This window comes from Orcinus orca, chromosome 8, assembly GCF_937001465.1.
Source record: "Orcinus orca chromosome 8, mOrcOrc1.1, whole genome shotgun sequence".
NCBI lineage: Eukaryota > Metazoa > Chordata > Mammalia > Artiodactyla > Delphinidae > Orcinus > Orcinus orca.
Window position 1 is genome coordinate 38,464,886 of NC_064566.1, and position 17,339 is coordinate 38,482,224.

Consider the following 17,339-nt stretch of genomic DNA (forward strand, 5'->3'; position numbering starts at 1 on the left):
CGCAAGGTGCGCACCCACAAGACCTGCACCCTCCTGCTTTGTTCCGCTTCTCCACAGGACCTTCTTCTGAAGTTCAGAGGAGAAACCAAAACCACCCGGAGAAGCCAGTGAGCTCCGGACCCACCCTCCTGGACACCATGCCTGGAGCCCGCTGAGCCACCGCAGCCTGCAGGCACCCTGGAAACCCACAGCCAGCACCCAGGGATTGCAGACTCCCTCTGGCCCTGAAGTAGGGCTGCATAGGAACACTTTGGGCCACCCCTCTGAAGGCCAGCATGGAGGGAGGGAGCAGCTAGCCGTTCTGAAGAGGCCCCTGCGATCTAGACTCTCCTGTCATTCCTCTGGCTTTGTGAATCCGGGAGACTTCTCCCTTGAGCTCTGCTAGGACCTATCCCTCTCCATCCCTCTCCTCTCTCTCCTGCTCTCATTGCTGCTAAGATTGATGCCACAATCTTACTCTGAACTCATTAATAAAATAAACAGACTTCTTTTCCAGCTTATGGGAGTGAGCGTGGATTCGGGCAGCAGATTCAAGGCTGTCAAATTCAAAATCGTGAAGTTTTGGCCCCTATTCAAGAGTGAGAAACAGATCCCAGTGCTGGGATCTGGGACTGACATGAAGGACGTGATCAAACAGCCAGGGGCTGCCTTGGAGCAGCGGGCTAGGGCAGCGGGAGACAGGCTGGGCTAATCAGTGTCTTCTCAGCAGAAGGACATGAAGCAAAAAATGAAGTCCATGTGGCAGGGACTTTACTCAGTTTCAGAAAGTGCAGCTGAGAGCTGGAGCCCCAGAGGGTCACCTCAGGGTGTGAGGTGCCCCAGTTTCTCTCACAGCACGGTTACAGCTTTTTTCCTGAGGTCACCAAGATAGAATGTAAGCAAGGGAGCTGCAGGAGGTCCACTCCATCCATGAAATTACATCCAGAAAAGCCTCATGGAAGGAGGCAAGGGCTTGAGGCAGGGAGCTGGCAGGGAGTAAGTCAAAGCCCTCCTGGTTACAGGGCCCAGGGATGCTCTCAGGCTGGCTCCAAGGAACAGAGTGGGGTCTGTCAGTATAGGTATCTCATGGGGATCCAAGATGAGGAGATGGGGTTCCCAGGCCTCCTGAGAAGTGGAAGTGGAAGGTGACTCTGATTTAAGGTGTCTCAGAGGAGCAGCTCTCTCTGTTTAGGCTTCCTGTCTCTGCCACCAGCATCCTCAGAGCTCACCTTAAACATAGCCATCACAATCTTCTACCTAATTCTAAATGACCTTTCAGCTGTAGCTCCACCACCATTTCCCCATTCCAGAGGCAGAATCTGATTGGACCAACTCACCTGAGTGGGTGGTCCTGGGGGAAGGGGCCAATCCCAGGTCCAGTCAGCTGTGGCTGGGGGGTGGGGACACATCCCACCAGACATGGCTGCTGAGGCAACAGGGACTGTGGGCAGCAAGTATGATCAATGGGAGGGGCAGAGAGAGTAAGAAGGGGAGAGGGAGAAACTGCTGGACTTTCTGATCTCAGTAGAGACAAAGCCACAATGACCTCCTAATAGCTGGCTCGCAGCCGTGCTGAGGAAGTCTGTGTTTTCTCATCTGGCTCCTAACCTGGCTCTGGAGACAATTCCAAAGTGAAGGTCAAAGGAGGGGTCTCACATTTGCTGACACCTCCTATGTGCCAGCCCTGGGCTGGACCCTGCCATCTCAAATGGCAGTGACTGGGATTGGTCCATGGCCCCTGCAAGGAGCCCAGTGATAACAGCCAACACTTAGATAGCATCGGCTATACACCAGGTACTGTTCTATGCTAAGCTCACCTACTTCCCTCAATAACTCTACAAGGTAGGGACTGCTCTTATCACCAACCCCATTTTATGAAGAGAAGACTGAGGTAGAAGGAGGTGAAGGGACTTTCACTAGGTCACACAGTAAGGAAGTAGTGGAGCTGATATCCAAAACCCTGGTGCTCTGGCTCAGGAGCCGGTACCCTCCTCCACTCTATGCTGTATGGGGCAGGGCAACCCTCACTGGAATGTCTCCGTTTTTAGGCTGTTGGCAGGACAGTTCTTCCCACAATTGAACAACTAACGTCCTGCTGTTCAGTAATGGTTACCTCTTCATGTGACCTACTAATACTGCTGCTGAGGCCTTCGACTCGTTGATGCCTGGAATCTTACCGTTTGAAATTCATCTCCAGCTATTCTTAGTTATTGGCACCTCAGAGTCAATGAGTTTATCAGTGCTTGTCAAGACTTGATGAGTGGGACAAAAAAGAGGGCTTTGAGCTCCTGGTTAGAGAAAAGCCAGGAAAGTGTGCTACTGGGCAGGGCAGGAAGAGGGAATAAAGAGAGGCTGGGGACATGGGTGACATAAGTCCTGAGCCATTAGGTCACCTAGGGCTGGCAGGATGCAGGGACTACTATGGCCTTCAGCCTCCTTTTCTATGAGGCCTGACTCTCTCTCACTATCATCAAGGAAACCAATTCTCATGTGGAACCCAAAGTACCCAGCAGACATTGGCATTAACCATTTAAGTGGAAAGGTCCAGAGAATGTGTATAGAGGTGGAGCCTACAGCAGTACCTGGCCTTCTGTGAGGGCCGTGAGGGGCACTACTGGGCCAGAGTCCACCTGGGGGATTGGGCCAGACATGGGAATCCACCTCAGTGCTAAGACTGAGTACTCAGGACTAAAAACCCATCCAGGCCGAGGAAGGCCCACACACCATCCATTGCCTTCCACACACATGGCAGACATCACTCCTTCAATCCCAGCACTCTCTCTAACCAGCCAACCAGACAGATTAAAACTGATGAAGTCTGGCCCACAAGAAGAACCCTATTTGCCACCTTTGATTCCAACCCCTGTTATTGGAAATTCAGGAAAATTGAGGCCAAACAGGAAGTGACTTGTCCAGAGTCCCCCTAAGTTGGTGGCAGAGTTGCCATTTCTACTGCACTATACAGTGGTGGGGAAAAAAACCAAAAACAGACAAAAAAAACAACAACGAAAAAGGCTGGGAATTCAAGGATGCCCCTTGACTCTGAACTTTTAGCATTTTATCCATCTCATTGAAGTTGTTTCCCAGAGCCAATCCCTCGGGTTGAGCCTGCTTTGAGCCTCTCACCTCTACATCTGGAAGTTGGAGTGAAAGGGCTGAGTTTACAGCCTCTGTGCTTCCAGGACACCCTCTTTGGGCTTGTGCAGGGCTGGGAAGCTGGTTTTCATCCGATTCCAGCCTAATTCCCAAGCCTAAGTTTTGGAGAAGTATCTTTCCAGAGCTGAAAGTCCTTTTCTCCTCCTGTCCCTTCAGTGACCCTTCCCAGCTCCCTGGGGCCTGGGCTGGCCATGCCTCTGTGAGAACTGGAGGGGCAGACACAGCCCCTGGGAAAAGCAGGTGGGGCTGGCACAGGGAAAGGGCAGAGAGCCAAGGCCTGCTGCTGCTGGCCTCCTGAGGCTTGGGGTTTGCAGCCCAGGAGGCCGCCCACTGGCCTTAATAAGGTAAGAGTGCTATTAACTACTAGGTGTTTACTACATGCCAAACACTGTGCTGAGCCCTAAACATGCAGTGACAATTATTATAAGACATTAGTAAGAGGTGGATAATGATGCTATTTCACTAAGGAAACTGAGGCACTAAGACTTAAGTGACACTCCTGAGGTTAAGTAGATAGTTAGTGGCAGAGACAAGATGTAGACTCAGGCGGGGTGGCTCTGGGAGTCCACGTCATTAACCACTGCGCTTTACTGTTTCGAGCAGATGAGAGGGAAATGATGCATAGAACGTGATTTCAGGAGCACCAGGAAAAACTCCAGCCATAAAATAATTCTTCTCTGCTTCTGTTATCTCTGCATCCTGTGTGCTTCACACTGCAGAGTGAACCAATAAAAGCCTGAGTCAGGTCATATAACTGCTCTGCTTAACACCCTCCAACGCCTCCCTTGCTGGCCTTGGGACAAAGTCCAAACCCCCAGCCTGGCGTTCAAATCCTGTACCACCTGGGCCCTGACAACTTCTCCAGGCCAGTCTCTTGCCCATCACTTCTTTCACGTCCGCCACATTGAACTTGTTGGTTTCCTGAGCTTACTGCGCTCCATCCCTTCCCTGTGTCTTTGCACATGTTCACTCTACCCCATCCTCCTCATGTCCATGTGAACTTCTATGCATCCTTTAAGGCCCAGGTCAACTGTCAAAGGGGAGCAATGGGCCTGGCATGGAACCAGAGCTCAGTCAGTGTGAGTTCCTGCTCCCTCCTGAGATGGACCTTCTGGGTTGTAAGTGACAGAAACCCAATTCAAGATGACCACTTAAGTGGAAAATCCAGGGGTATTTGATGTCAGGTCTGGCTGGATCCAGGTGTTAAAACAATGACATCAGGAATCTGTTCTGGCCATCTGTGATTGTCAGGGGGAGAGAGAGAGATTTTAAGGAATCGGTTCACATAATTATGGGGCTTGGTAGGTCCAAAATCTGCAGGGCAGGCCAGCAGGCTGGAGACCTAGTGAAGAGTCGATGTTGCAGCTTGAGTCTGAAGTTAATCTGTCCCCCTCTTTCTCAGGGGACATTAGTCTTTTCTTTATTATGGCCTTCAACTGACTGAATGAGGCCCACCCACATTATGGAGGATAATCTTCTTTACTCAAAGTCTACTAAATTAAAGGTTAATTTCATCTAAAAAATACCTTCACAGCAGCATCCAGATGTGTTTGACCAAATATCGGGGTACTACGGCCAAGCCAAGTTGACATAAAATTACCCATCACACCATCACTTGTCTCTACCCTCCTCCGGTTGGCTTCATTCTTAGATGGACTCTTCCATGTAATGCCAAGATGGTCTCCAGTATTCAAAATATATTCTACCAGGTAGTGCTACCCCAGTGGAAAAAAGCACACCTTTATCCTAGTAGTTCCTGCTAAATCCCAAGGATTTACTCTCATGAGCTTGTCTTGGGGGTAAGGCCTTCCCTGATTGGCCAGACCTGAGTCACATGTCCACCCATATAGCCCCATCAGCACCCCATGGATTGAGTAAAGGGAAAAGGTGGGTTCCAAAGGGAAAACTGGAGTGCTGTCACAGAGGAAGGGGAATAGATCTGGGCAGGTACAAAGCAGTGTCCACTAAGGACCTCGGTCCCCCAAAGCTCCCTTCCTTCCTCTTTTCCTTCTGGTCTCCCTTTTCCTTTGCTTGTGATCTACTCTGGGAGGAACCTGAGGCTCAGGAGGCCAGGGGATAACTCCCTCAGTGTGCGGAACCCTCACCAACTCCAGCTGCCAGGGATGGCTACTTGGTCACCACTTGGGGACAAGAAATGGGGAAATGAAAGTTCTGCTATGACCACAGAACTCTCGGGCTGAGATACAGGGGTTCCAACAGTCACTACCGAATGTCCCAAGAAGTGAGAACTGAAATCTGACCTTGGGCACGTTATTTAATCTCTACCTCCATTTCTCCAACTATAAAAGGGTTATATAAACAGTACCTACTTCACAGAATTGTGAGAATAAAAAGGAATAGAGATAAAGTGCTTAGAAATAGTTCTTGGATCTCAAATTAATATTAATTTTTTTAAAGTCTAGGACAGGGCTTTCCTGGGGGCGCAGTGGTTAGGAGTCCGCCTGCCAGTGCAGGGGACATGGGTTTGAGCCCTGGTCCAGGAAGATCCCACATACCGTGGAGCAACTAAGCCCGTGTGCCACAACTACTGAGCCTGCACTCTAGAGCCCATGAGCCACAACTACTGAGACCACGTGCCACAACTACTGAGGCTGTGAGCCACAACTGGTGAAGCCCGTGTGCCTAGAGCCCGTGCTCCACAGCAAGAGAAGCCACCACAATGAGAAGCCCACGCACCACAACGAAGAGTAGCCCCCGCTCACCGCAACTAGAGAAAGCCCGTGTGCAGCAATGAAGACCCAATGCAACCAAAAATAAAAAAATAAATAAATTTACATCAAAAGAAAAAAAGTCTAGGACAGATAGAAGGAGGCGCTTGGGACGCATTTCAGGATGGGGCTTTCCAAAGGTGGGCTTTGAGGTAGAGGTGTTCCTCAGCCTGCCTCTGTGCTCCCACACTCACAACTATGGTAGCTGGGGGGAACCATCTCCCCTCTTCACAGGTTCAGTGCAGAAAGTCCTCCGTACACCTTCCCTTACTAGGGAAGCTGCACCTGCTCCCCCAGCAGGCCACCAGCTGAGTGTGCATGTGTGTGTGTGTGTGTGTGTGTATGTGCACGCACATGTGTACAGGTTGGGTGTTTAATATTCATCTTTATTAATTTTATACTGAATTTGTGCAGTAGGTATTTTAGATCAGAGCCAGATTTCCTATCAATTATCTTACAGGAGATGATGAAGGAGTCAGCCCCTCCTTTCCCCCTCTTCCCTTTGCCCCAGATCTTACCCCTGAGATGATGAGAGGAAAACAAGATGGAAAAATCTCCTACATGAGCAATAGGACAATCTAAGGCCAGGGATGGAAAATAATGGGTTTTCTCCATTTATATATAGGAGGGAGATAACCATTTCCCTCCCCTCTAGAAAGGGGAATTTAGAGAAAAAAAAAAAAAGACTTTGCTTCTTTGAGAAGGGATGGAAAGGATTCTCACTCTAAACTTCTGGAATGTACACACCAAGGGAACTAGGGCTCTAGTCTCCCTGGCACCTTAGGCGCTTAACCTGGGGAACTGGCCCTGGCTATAACCTTCTGGTCCTCTTGGGGAGATAAGAGAAGTTTTAATATACTTTTTCTAAGTTGTGGTAAAATACACATAACATACAATTTACTGTCTTAATCATTTTAAGTGCACAGTTCAGTGATATTCAGTACATTCGCGTTATTATACAACCACCATCCATCTCCAAAACTCTTTTTATCTTGCAGAACTGAAACACTGTACCCATTAAATTTAAAATAACTCCCCATTTCCTCCTCTCCCCTCAGCCCCTGGCAACCACCATTCTACTTTCTGTCTCTATGAATTTGACTACTCTACCTATCTCAAATAAGTGGAATCATGTAGTATTTGTCTTTTCGTGACTGGTTTATTTCACTTAGTATAATTTCCTCAAGGTTCATTCACGTTGTACCATGTGATTTTAAGGCTGAATAATGTTCCATTGTATGAAAATACCACCTTTTGCTTATCCATTCATCTCTTGGTATACACTTGCGTTGCTTCTACCCTTTAGCTATTGTGAGTAATGCTGCTCTGAACGTGGGTGTACAAATATCTCTTCCAGACTCTGCTCTCAATGATTTTGAGCATATACCCACAAGTGAAATTGCTGGATATATTTTGTTATCCTTTTGGGTAAGACCAATTGTCTAGATAAATGGCCGCAGATCTAATTCTCATGATATATGAAGGGCAAAACAGTCCTAGGGAAAGTGAAAGCAAAAATTTCCTCTTTATACCTTATACATTTCCAAGTCTCAGGATGCTAGGGCATTTTTTTTTTTTACAGGAGCACTGAGAAATCTAAGGAAGTCTTATTTCCCCACAGTCCACATGCTGGTCACAGGTGGGCAGAAAACGGAGGTTCTCAGTGAGCGTCACAGGCAAGCAATGGAGACAGCCACCTTAGAGGAAACAGAGCGTCTCCCTCTCTGCCTGTGTGCTTCACAGCTGGCCACTCTGGCCACAGACTCTTCATTGGTCTAGGGCAATCCTAAGACCAGTGAGTCAGCTCAGGCTCTCCTCTTCAGGCCCCATTACTCACTTGACAGAGACCATGGGCAAAATTCTGGTTGATGTGGCTCTAAACCTTCAGCACAGTTCAACAGATGCCCACCTGACAGCCACCTCAGGCCTGCAGTTCCTAACTCAGGGCCCACGAATAGATTTAGGGAAGGTTTACGAACCCCAGAATTTTAATCTCCTTTTGCAGAAGTGGTCCAAAGCTTTTATCAGATTTTCAAAAGTATCTCTGATCCCAAAGAGGTTAAATCCACTCTATAAAAGGGTGATGATTAAAACAAAAATCAAAAACCTTAATAGTGAGGTGCTGGGAACTCCCAGAAGATTAAACAGTAAGCTCCCTCGGTGCAGGCCCTGCATTCACCACTGGGTGTCCGGCACTCAGTAAGGTGCTGATCACATAATATGTGCTCAATAGAGTTATGCCAACAAGTGAATGAAACAGACAAAGAAAGTGCACCTCCATGATACGATGTAAGTCAATGAGAAAGCTGAATCAGTTTATAGACAAGAATTTTCCACTTAGTTGAGCAAGTTCACAGCTGTTATGTCCATGGGGAAATATTATCACTGATTGACTTGTTCGTTCATTCATCTACTTACTCATTCGTTTAACAAATATTGAGATTTGAGCACCTACTCTGTGCCAGAACCAAAGCTACATAAGACTCAGTCTCAGCCCCAAGTGGGGCAGGTAGACCCGCAAATGAGTCATCACAATCCTGGGTGGCAAGCGCAGTGACAAGGACTGTACAAAGTGCTGGGAGACCAAAGGGAGGGACCTTTAAGTGGCCCACCTCGTGAGATGGTCAGAGAAGGTTTCACACAAGGAAGTGACATTTGAGCCCAGGGCTGAAAGCTGAGAAGCAAGCAGTCAGTGGGTCAGGGAGCCTGGTTTTAGCTTCCATTGGCTGGTGCTGGGCACGCCTAACAGGTGCTTCCTAAATGTGGGTTGTCAAATGAACAGTGGGGCAGAATCTAGCTGGAAATTCCAGAGTACTAGTAATCAGGCCTCCCATTGTCCTCCATGACTCCCCCTCTGTGACTCCCCTCAGAGAACCTCATCCCAGCAAGACTCATTTGTCCCCTCACTGCATCTGGAAAGTCTGATCCCAGCTTCCCCACCTTTACACACACTGATATCCCTCCCCACCCGGACAGTCTCCTCCTTCTTCCCCTATACAAGCTGGGCCACCTCTCAAGGCCACCTTTCCCCTAAAGCTTCAAGAAGGCTAACTCTCTAAGCCCAGTCACCTTTTTAAAAAAAATAAATGTATGTTTATCTTGTTTTCCCAACCAGGTTGTAAGCCCCTGAGGGAAGGGACAATCTGTTATCCCTAATCAGGAGACAATGCGGCAGAGAGCAATGGTTTCCAAACTCTACATGCATCAGAACACCCAGAGGACTTGTTAAAATAGATTTCTCAACTCCACCCCCAGAGTTTCAGATTCTGTAAGTCTGGGGTGGGCCAGAGAATCTGCATTTCTAACAAATTCCTAAGTGATGCTATTGGTCCAGGGGTCTCACTTTGAGAACCACTGGTATGGGAAGCACACCAGTTCCAGACGCAGCTGAACCTGGGTTTCATTTTAGACTATGTAACTCACTGGCTTGTGAGTTACGGCAAGTTCCTCAACCTCTCCAGGCTTTAGTTTCCTAAGGACACAATAATACTCAGTTTTGCAGGGTTACGGGGGGAACCCAGCCTACACCCAATAAATGTCTGTAATCAATTGGCTAATTGCCTCAAATACAGATCGGATCACCCATTGACTGAGCCAAGTTATTTCTCCCAAGTAGGGGAGCAAGCAAACCTCAGCACCCTCCCCCCCACCCCCCACCCCCCCCCACCTGCAACCCTCTCCCACCAGGGGGCTGGATCAGCAAAGGAATTTGATTTGATTCTCCAGCTCCAATGAAAAAGGTGATGCTTCTCTCCAAACCACCTGGCTCACGCTTCCTAACAAAACTTCTCCTTATGGTGGGGGGGGGAAGGGTGGGGGGAAGGGATAGACAGGGAGTTTGGGATTGGCATGTACACACTGCTATATTTAAAATGGGTAACCAAAAATAAATAAATACATACATACATACATAAATACATAAATAAAATGGATAACCAACAAGGACCTACTGTATAGCACAGGGAACTCTGCTCAATATTATGTAACAACCTAAATGGGAAAAGAATTTTAAAAAGAACAGATACATGTATATGTATAACTGAATCACTTTGCTGTACACCTGAAACTAACACAACATTTTTAATCAACTATACTCCAATATAAAATTAAAAGTAAGTAAATAAATACACGGGGGGAAAAAAAACTTCTCCAGGACCTGTCCTTTGCTCAAGCCCCAGAGCACCCACATCATTAAATGACTGTCTTCTCAAGGGCACATTGGCTATTCAGAAAGCTGAAAATTAAATATATTCACCAATTTGAATTTTTAATGTCCTATTTTTAGCTAAAAATAGATTTTGACTCTGTACAGGGCATGAGGGGGGAGCACTTCGGCAATGTTTCCTTCGAGCAGGTATACATTAGGTAGTGGCTGTGGGCCTGTCTCAACACCTCTGTCTCTCTCACCCCCAACTCTCCTTCCCTCCCTCCCTTTCAGGTCTCTGCTTGCCTGAGTGAAGAGGTCATTCTTTGCCCAAGCACCAGAGAGAAGGGTCTTCTTCCATCCTCCCCAACAGAATCACAATGGCAGGACTTCCCTGGTGGCACAGTGGTTAAAGAATCTGTCTGCCAGTGCAGGGGACATGGGTTCGAGCCCTGGTCCAGGAAGATCCCACATGTCACGGAGCAACTAAGCCCGTGCGCCTAGAGCCCATGCTCCACAACAAGAGAAGCCACCGCAATGAGAAGCCCACGCATCTCTACGAAGAGTAGCCTCCGCTCGCCCCAACTAGAGAAAGCCTGCGCACAGCAACGAAGACCCTACACAGCCAAATTAATTAATTAATTAAATTAAAAAAAAAAAAGAATCACAGTGGCAGGCATGCCCACACTTACCTCCATCTATACACCAAGTTTTCACCAGTGCACCAAGAAATAGGCTGTGTACTTACATACAGGTCCACACTCAAGCGGCCAAGTCTAAATAAGGACTGTGGTCTTGCTCTGCAGACACCATTTCCAAACAAGTTCCCATTACCTCCTCGCACCTCCTTCCAACTGGAAAGCTCCCACGCCCCTTTTGGCCTTCCTCATTTATCCCACCCTTACCCCAGCCCACCCCTGTTTCTCAGCAGGATGTTCCAACCTGAGCTCTGCTACCTACTTTGCTGGGGGTCCTTGGGCCAGTGACTTTCCCTCTCTGCCTTATGCTCACCTGTGTAATGATGATTCTATCACCTGCTTTAAAGGGAGATGATGATCAAGCTAGATAATGCTATAAGGGGCTTGGCACTTTGTCCTTGCCCACTTAAGTTTTAGGTAGGAACTCAATCAATTATTAAAAATCAGTAAGCGTTGCAGCATTATTTATAATAGGCAAGACATGGAAAACAACCTAAGTGTCCATCGATGCATGAATGGATAAAGAAAATGGATAATGGAATATTAGCCGTAAAAAGAAGGTAATCCTGCCCTCCGCAACAAAATGGATGAATCTTGTGGACATTATGCTAAGTTAAATACGTCAGAGAAAGACAGATACTGTATGACCTCACTTATGTGTAGAATCTAAAAAAGCTGAACTCACAGAAACAGAGCAGATTGGTGGTTACCAGAGATGGAGGGTGGGGATGCGGGATAGGGAAAATGGATGAAGGTGGTCAAAAGGTACAAACCTCCAGTTATAAGATACATAAGTTCTGGGGATGTAATGTACAGCATGGCGACTGTACATGTGAACAATACTGAATTGTATATTTTAAAGTGGCTAAGAGAGTAGATCTTAAAAATTCTCATCACAAGAAAAAATATTATAACTATGTAAGGAGATGGATGTTAACTAAACACAAGGATAATCACATACATATATTTAATCACTATGTCATACATCTTAAATTTATACAATGTTCTATGTCAGTTACATTTAATAAAACTAGCAGGGGGAGGATCAGTGTCTTGATCAGTGTCTTATCTTTGGATAAGAAGCCCTCAGCTGATTTGAGAATTGAAAAGCTTGATATGAGGTCTATTGTTTGCCAGGCTTTCTCACACATCTGATCCAGGATCAGAGAGGCTGACTTGCCCAAGGTCACATGGCTGGTCGGGGTAGAGCTGGGACCTGAACTTCCCGAGCATAGAGTTGGGTCCAGGAGCCTCTCCTCAGGCGACAGGAGCTCAGGTCCCTCTGGGGTTGGGGGAGGGAAGAAGCTGAAGGGAAGACAGGTGGTCCAGCTGCGCTCCCCCCTCCTCCCCTGCCTGGCCTCAGCTCCCGCTCTGGCAGGGCCCTCCAGGCCCAGAGAGCTGAGGCAGTGCTGCACCTGCCAGAGGCACCTGTCAGGGGCCAGGCTGTGCCAGAAAGAGGCATCCTCCTTGGTTGAGCCCAGAGGGCGATCCTGCTGCAGTGCGGCCTCGGGTGGGGAGAGGGGCAGGCCAGCGCACCTCATGGGATCCCCATGCAGCTCACATGCAATCATTCCCCTCCATCACTAATGGAAGTTGTCTCCAAAGCAAATCACTGCCAGGTCATTTGTGAGCCTACTTCACCCACAGGTGAGGCCCCACTCAGCAGGACCCCCTCACACTCAGGTCTTCCTATCTGGCTCCCCAGTTAATGCCAGTGACTGACGCCACGACTGGGTATTTCCTTTGGCTTCTAACACAGAGAAGAGGCATAATGCACAGATGTGCAGGTTTCCCCAAAAGTCTGTTCTTTGGGGCCTGCACTCCCTCCTCAGGAGATGAAGACTGAGAAGCGGTAAAATCCTCAGTACCCTCAGCATCCCTTTAAGGAGTGGCCAACGGTGCAGGCTTTGAAGCAGGGCCTGACCGGGTTTGAGTCCTTTCTCTACTGGTTCCCAGCTGTGTGATCTTGGGAAAAGAGCTTAACTCCTCTGAGCCTGTTTTCTCTGATATTAGTAACTACTAGGCCGTTCCTCTGAGGTTTAAAACAGGTAAAGTGTGAGGCATACACTAAGAACTCAACAAATGTTGGTAAAACAAAAGAGAGAAAATCTTATTCTCTCTCCCAATAATCTCTCCAGGAAGAAAGCAGGTTTGAGGTCAGTCAGCAGCTCGGGAAGGGAAACAAGGCGTGCTTGAGAAACCCTGAGTGGGTGTACAGGCCGAAGACAAATGCTGAGTTGCTCTGAGGACTGAGGGGCGTGTTTACAAGAAGAGGCTGTGTGGAAGAAGGAACAGGAGATACAAGAAAACACACAGCAGAGGAGACTGCTGGGGCTGGGGGAGAAATAAGGGGTTTACTGGGTTTCTGTTGTGAGCTGTGCAAATTACGTCTTTCCCGCCGCCCCATGAAGAATTCAGTAAAGCCTCCTTTTTTTTTTTTTTTTTTTTTGCGGTACGCGGGCCTCTCACTGTTGTGGCCTCTCCCGTTGAGGAGCAGAGGCTCCGGAAGCGCAGGCTCAGAGGTCATGGCTCATGGGGCCCAGCTGCTCCGCGGCATGTGGGATCCTCCCGGACCGGGGCACGAACCCGTGTCCCCTGCATCGGCCAGGCGGACTCTCAACCACTGTGCCACCAGGGAAGCCCTCCATTTTTAATCAATGCCCTGGGGAGCTGGATGTTTTGGGGATAAAATGAGGGGACGGGCTTGGCCTCAAAGAGAAACCAGGCCATGCGTGGAGTCGTCCTCTGGCCTGTGTTACTGTAGTGAGGGTGATCTTGGACCAAAGCTTAAGTGGGCAAGAACAAGAACTTGATTTAGTTTCTATTTCAAACCTCCATCCCTTCCAGGCTGGCAGAAAACGTTAACACTGGACTTTCTGGGAGTTCCTTCCGCACCTCCCCAGGTAGGTAATGCCAAGAGACTAGGGAGGATTTATCTTGCTCCTGCATCATTCCTCCAGGCAAGTGTGGCGGAGGATCCCCTGTCTCTTCTGTCCGTCTGGTGGCCCTGCTCCGGGGCAAGGGAATCTTTCTTCAAAATAGCCCTTGTAAGGATTTTCTGGCACAACTGACACCTAGCCTTTCCCTTGCTGGCTATCCACCTCCCCTGCCCTCCCAACACACACACACACACACACGCACACACACACACACACCCGTGCGCACATCAGGCAGGTAGGGAGGCTGAGCACAGTCTCCTGATCTCAAGAACTCTCTTTTTGATACACCAGTTGTCTGTTCTCCACCTGGAATTTGCTGCACAGTCATCTGCCTGAAGGGAGAGCTGGGGAGGGGATGCGGGGAGAAGGCATCTTTCCAAGTCAGTACAGATCGCCCTACTCTATTCTCTGTACTTCCTGCATAGTATGTATAATACCATTTTTGGTTTTGTTTGTTTTTAACCATTTCACTATTGATTGGGGCTATTGAAAGGGTTAATTTCTTGAAATATCACCCCTCTCTATTATGTCACCATTATCATCTTGATGACCCTCTCTGTCATGGTCTCTGACACACCTGAGACAGGGCACTGATGCCTGAACAACATCAGAACTAGAAGGGACTTTTTTGAAGCCTTGTGCCAAGCTTTCCTTTCCATGCACAAAGGAGGGGACGGGTCCTGCCTGCGGCCACACTCACCTAGTGGGTCCGGGAGCGCAACAATCCAGGTCCATGAAATCCTTCCCAGGTTTTCCATTCTGCTATGAGGAAGGCTGAGAATTTTCCAAGGGGAATACCCTTGCTCCAAGCCTGCTCCCGGTGCGAATCCATCTTCCATCCCCCTGCAGCAGAAGCCAGCAAGAAACTCTGGGTGTGGGAAAGGGTTACTGAGACACAGCCCTCCCCACAGAGACGTTGTAGCTCTGCGTCTGTTTCTGTTGCAGAAATAAAATGGTTTCATGCTTCACTGACTGCTCTACATCTATGCCTTGGACATCTTTCAGTGTCTGTGTACATAACCCTACTTTACTCTCTGTATTTGCCTCACAGTACTCCACATCATGGAATTATCATGTTGTTTGTTCGTGTGTTAGTTTTATTTTAACCAGCCCTCTATTGATGAGCATTTGGGTGTTTCCAAGATCACAATCCACGTTACAGCAGGAGTCATTTCATGCCTCTTTATGCACCTGACTCCACACTTTTCGAGATAACACCCACATGATGGGCAGTGTGATGGGTATCCTCACTGGAAAGCTAGGTGTAGGAAAGGGTGGAATTTGCCCATAGTCACGCAGTAGGTTTGTGCTAGAGATGGCAAACGTGGTGCCCTCCTCCAGCCTCCTCTTAGTCCCAGGTGATGACCCCTTAATTGTCCTTTACACCTGGGTCCAGCTTGGGTTGGACCAGGCTTTTTGTTTATTTCAAATGGCCCAGAAGAGGCAAGTGTGTGGGATGTGCCAGGCACTGTGTGCTGAGTGCCAAGGAAGGGAAAGACCACTAGATAACCATGATTGATTGATGGGGTCCCATGGGTGGGCACCCAGAGGATGAGGTAGCCGGGACCATCTTCCAGGCTTACATAGCACATTTATACCCGTGACCTCATTTTAATCCTCTGGGGTCTGTATTATTATCTTCCCCATTTAGAAAAGAGGAAATTGAAGCACAGAATGGTAACTTGTCCTACATGACACAACTAGTAGTGGTAGAGCCAGGACTGAGGACTTAAAATATATACATATCTACCACTGAAAGGAAAAACGGCACTGCTGAAAGTGTGAAAAACTAAAATTATAACTACAAAAACAAAATGGCAAAGAAAGTTTGAAAAAAAACCTTGGAGCCAAAAACAAAAACCTAAAAGCAATTTTGTTAGGTGGCCAAGGGCACATCATCTCATCTGTTTGTTTGTTTAGTTTGTTTTGTTTTGTTTTTTGCCATGTTCGAGGCTCGTGGGATCTTAGTTCCCCAACCAGGGATCAAACCTGTGCCCTCGGCAGCAGTGAAAGTGCAGAGCCCTAACCACCGGACCATCAGGGAATTCCCCATCTCATCTCTTTGAACCTCAGTTGCTTCGTTCTTACAGAAAGAGAATGGAAATAACAATAATTATAAACACAGCAACGGTAGCTAATGTATACTACCCACCACCCTAATGTAACAGCCATTTCCAAGTCTGAGCTTCCCCCGCGGGCTTGCATTCAAACATACATATTTAATATGGCTGTAATCAAAGGAAACACACGATTTTGTTTCTTCCTTTTTCACCTGACATTGTCTCATAAGCTTTTCCCACTTGACTACATAGACTCAGCAATCACTTTTTCAGTGGCTGCATTCACCCAGATTAATTAACTCCTGCCACCGGTACAGGGTATTTACGGCCACCAAGTTTTCACTATTTTGGCTGATACTGCAGGAAACATCTTTTGCCCTCAGAGAGATACCCAAAAAGTCGAAGACTGTCTGAGGACTTTGAACCCTGAGCTCCTGCCCTCCCCAAGCTCTTCACTCAGCCCCACCTGCCCTCTGCTCTGGTTCCTGGTTCTGCCCTGGCCTCTCTCAAGTCCTAAGGCAAAGGTGAGTCCTTGCCTGACAGCGTCTTGTAAAGGCTTCGAGCCTCAAAGCAGCCTCAGAACAGGCTCAGAGAAGCTCACAGGGAAAAGGGCTGAAGAGAGCTTCCTTGATGACCCCCTAGCTCCTCCTGAGAACAGATGCATTTACGCTCCATATCCCTAACTCAGAAATTTCTTCTAAAATCTAATCCCAAATCCCCTTTTGTCTTCTTTCTTCATAGGATGTAAACTTTTTTGGTCACAGACCTGTAAGAATTTCTCCAAAAAGTATAGGAAGGCATAATATTGTCTTTACGATTTCACCAGGTTCTTGAACTCCTTAAGCCTGTCTGTGTCAGGTTAAGGATACAGCCTAGGGTGACATTATCTCTTTCCACCCCTCTTGGCTGCCTTCCATTGCCTTCACTAGATACAATTCCACAAGCACCTCTTTTTCAACCTTGGGCCATGATCTAGTCTATCCATTCACCTGCCAGTCGCTGGAGGTGTCAATCATGTAATAGACGCATGCCTGAGGTAGATGGGGGCTGGGGAGTGCGGGCTGAAATTCGATGAGCTGAGTTCAAGTTATGCTTCCCTACTTGTTGGCAGTGAGACCTTGGGTCAGTCATGTAACCTCCTGGAGCCTTAGTTTCCTCACCAGAAAAATGAGAGCAATTAACCTGTACTTAGCAGGAGTATTGGAAGATTCCATTTGTGAAAGCGAGGGATACGCTGTAAAGCACCTATGAACGTCCCCCGCCTGGAACCACTTTCGAAAACCTTCGAAGCTCCCCCCTAGGTAATGTTTTTGAATGCTTTTCCTATTCATATAGGATGGGGCTTGTCCCACACTGCCCCACCAGGACCCTCCGCTCTAACTATACCCACGAGAGCCAGGCCCAGGTGAGCTCACACCTCAGACCCCGGGCAGGGAGGTCACACTCGAGACTCTGACCGCGCCCACTCCCGAGCCACGAGGACCCTCCTCCTCTCTTCTGCACCCCTCACCCTCCCATCCAGACTCGAGCATGCCCACCCACCCAGCCTGTCGTCCCTGCTTCCCCAGCGCACGCGCGCAGCGGGGCACTCACAAGGCGGCCCCCAGCGCATCGTGCGGGCCGCCACAGCTGGA

The 17,339-nt window shown here is 48.2% G+C and overlaps 1 protein-coding gene across 2 annotated transcripts in view; it reads left to right on the plus strand.

The window, feature by feature from the left end:
• The window catches only part of USH1C (USH1 protein network component harmonin), a 52,382-nt gene extending 51,887 nt beyond the window's left edge, over positions 1-495 (plus strand). For both annotated transcript variants that reach the window (XM_033416166.2, XM_004285531.3), the window contains one exon: positions 58-495. In XM_033416166.2, the coding sequence (XP_033272057.1) occupies positions 58-70 (13 nt within the window). In that variant the 3' untranslated portion in view covers positions 71-495. The remainder of the gene's footprint in view (positions 1-57) is intronic.
• Positions 496-17,339: the final 16,844 nt, after the last annotated feature.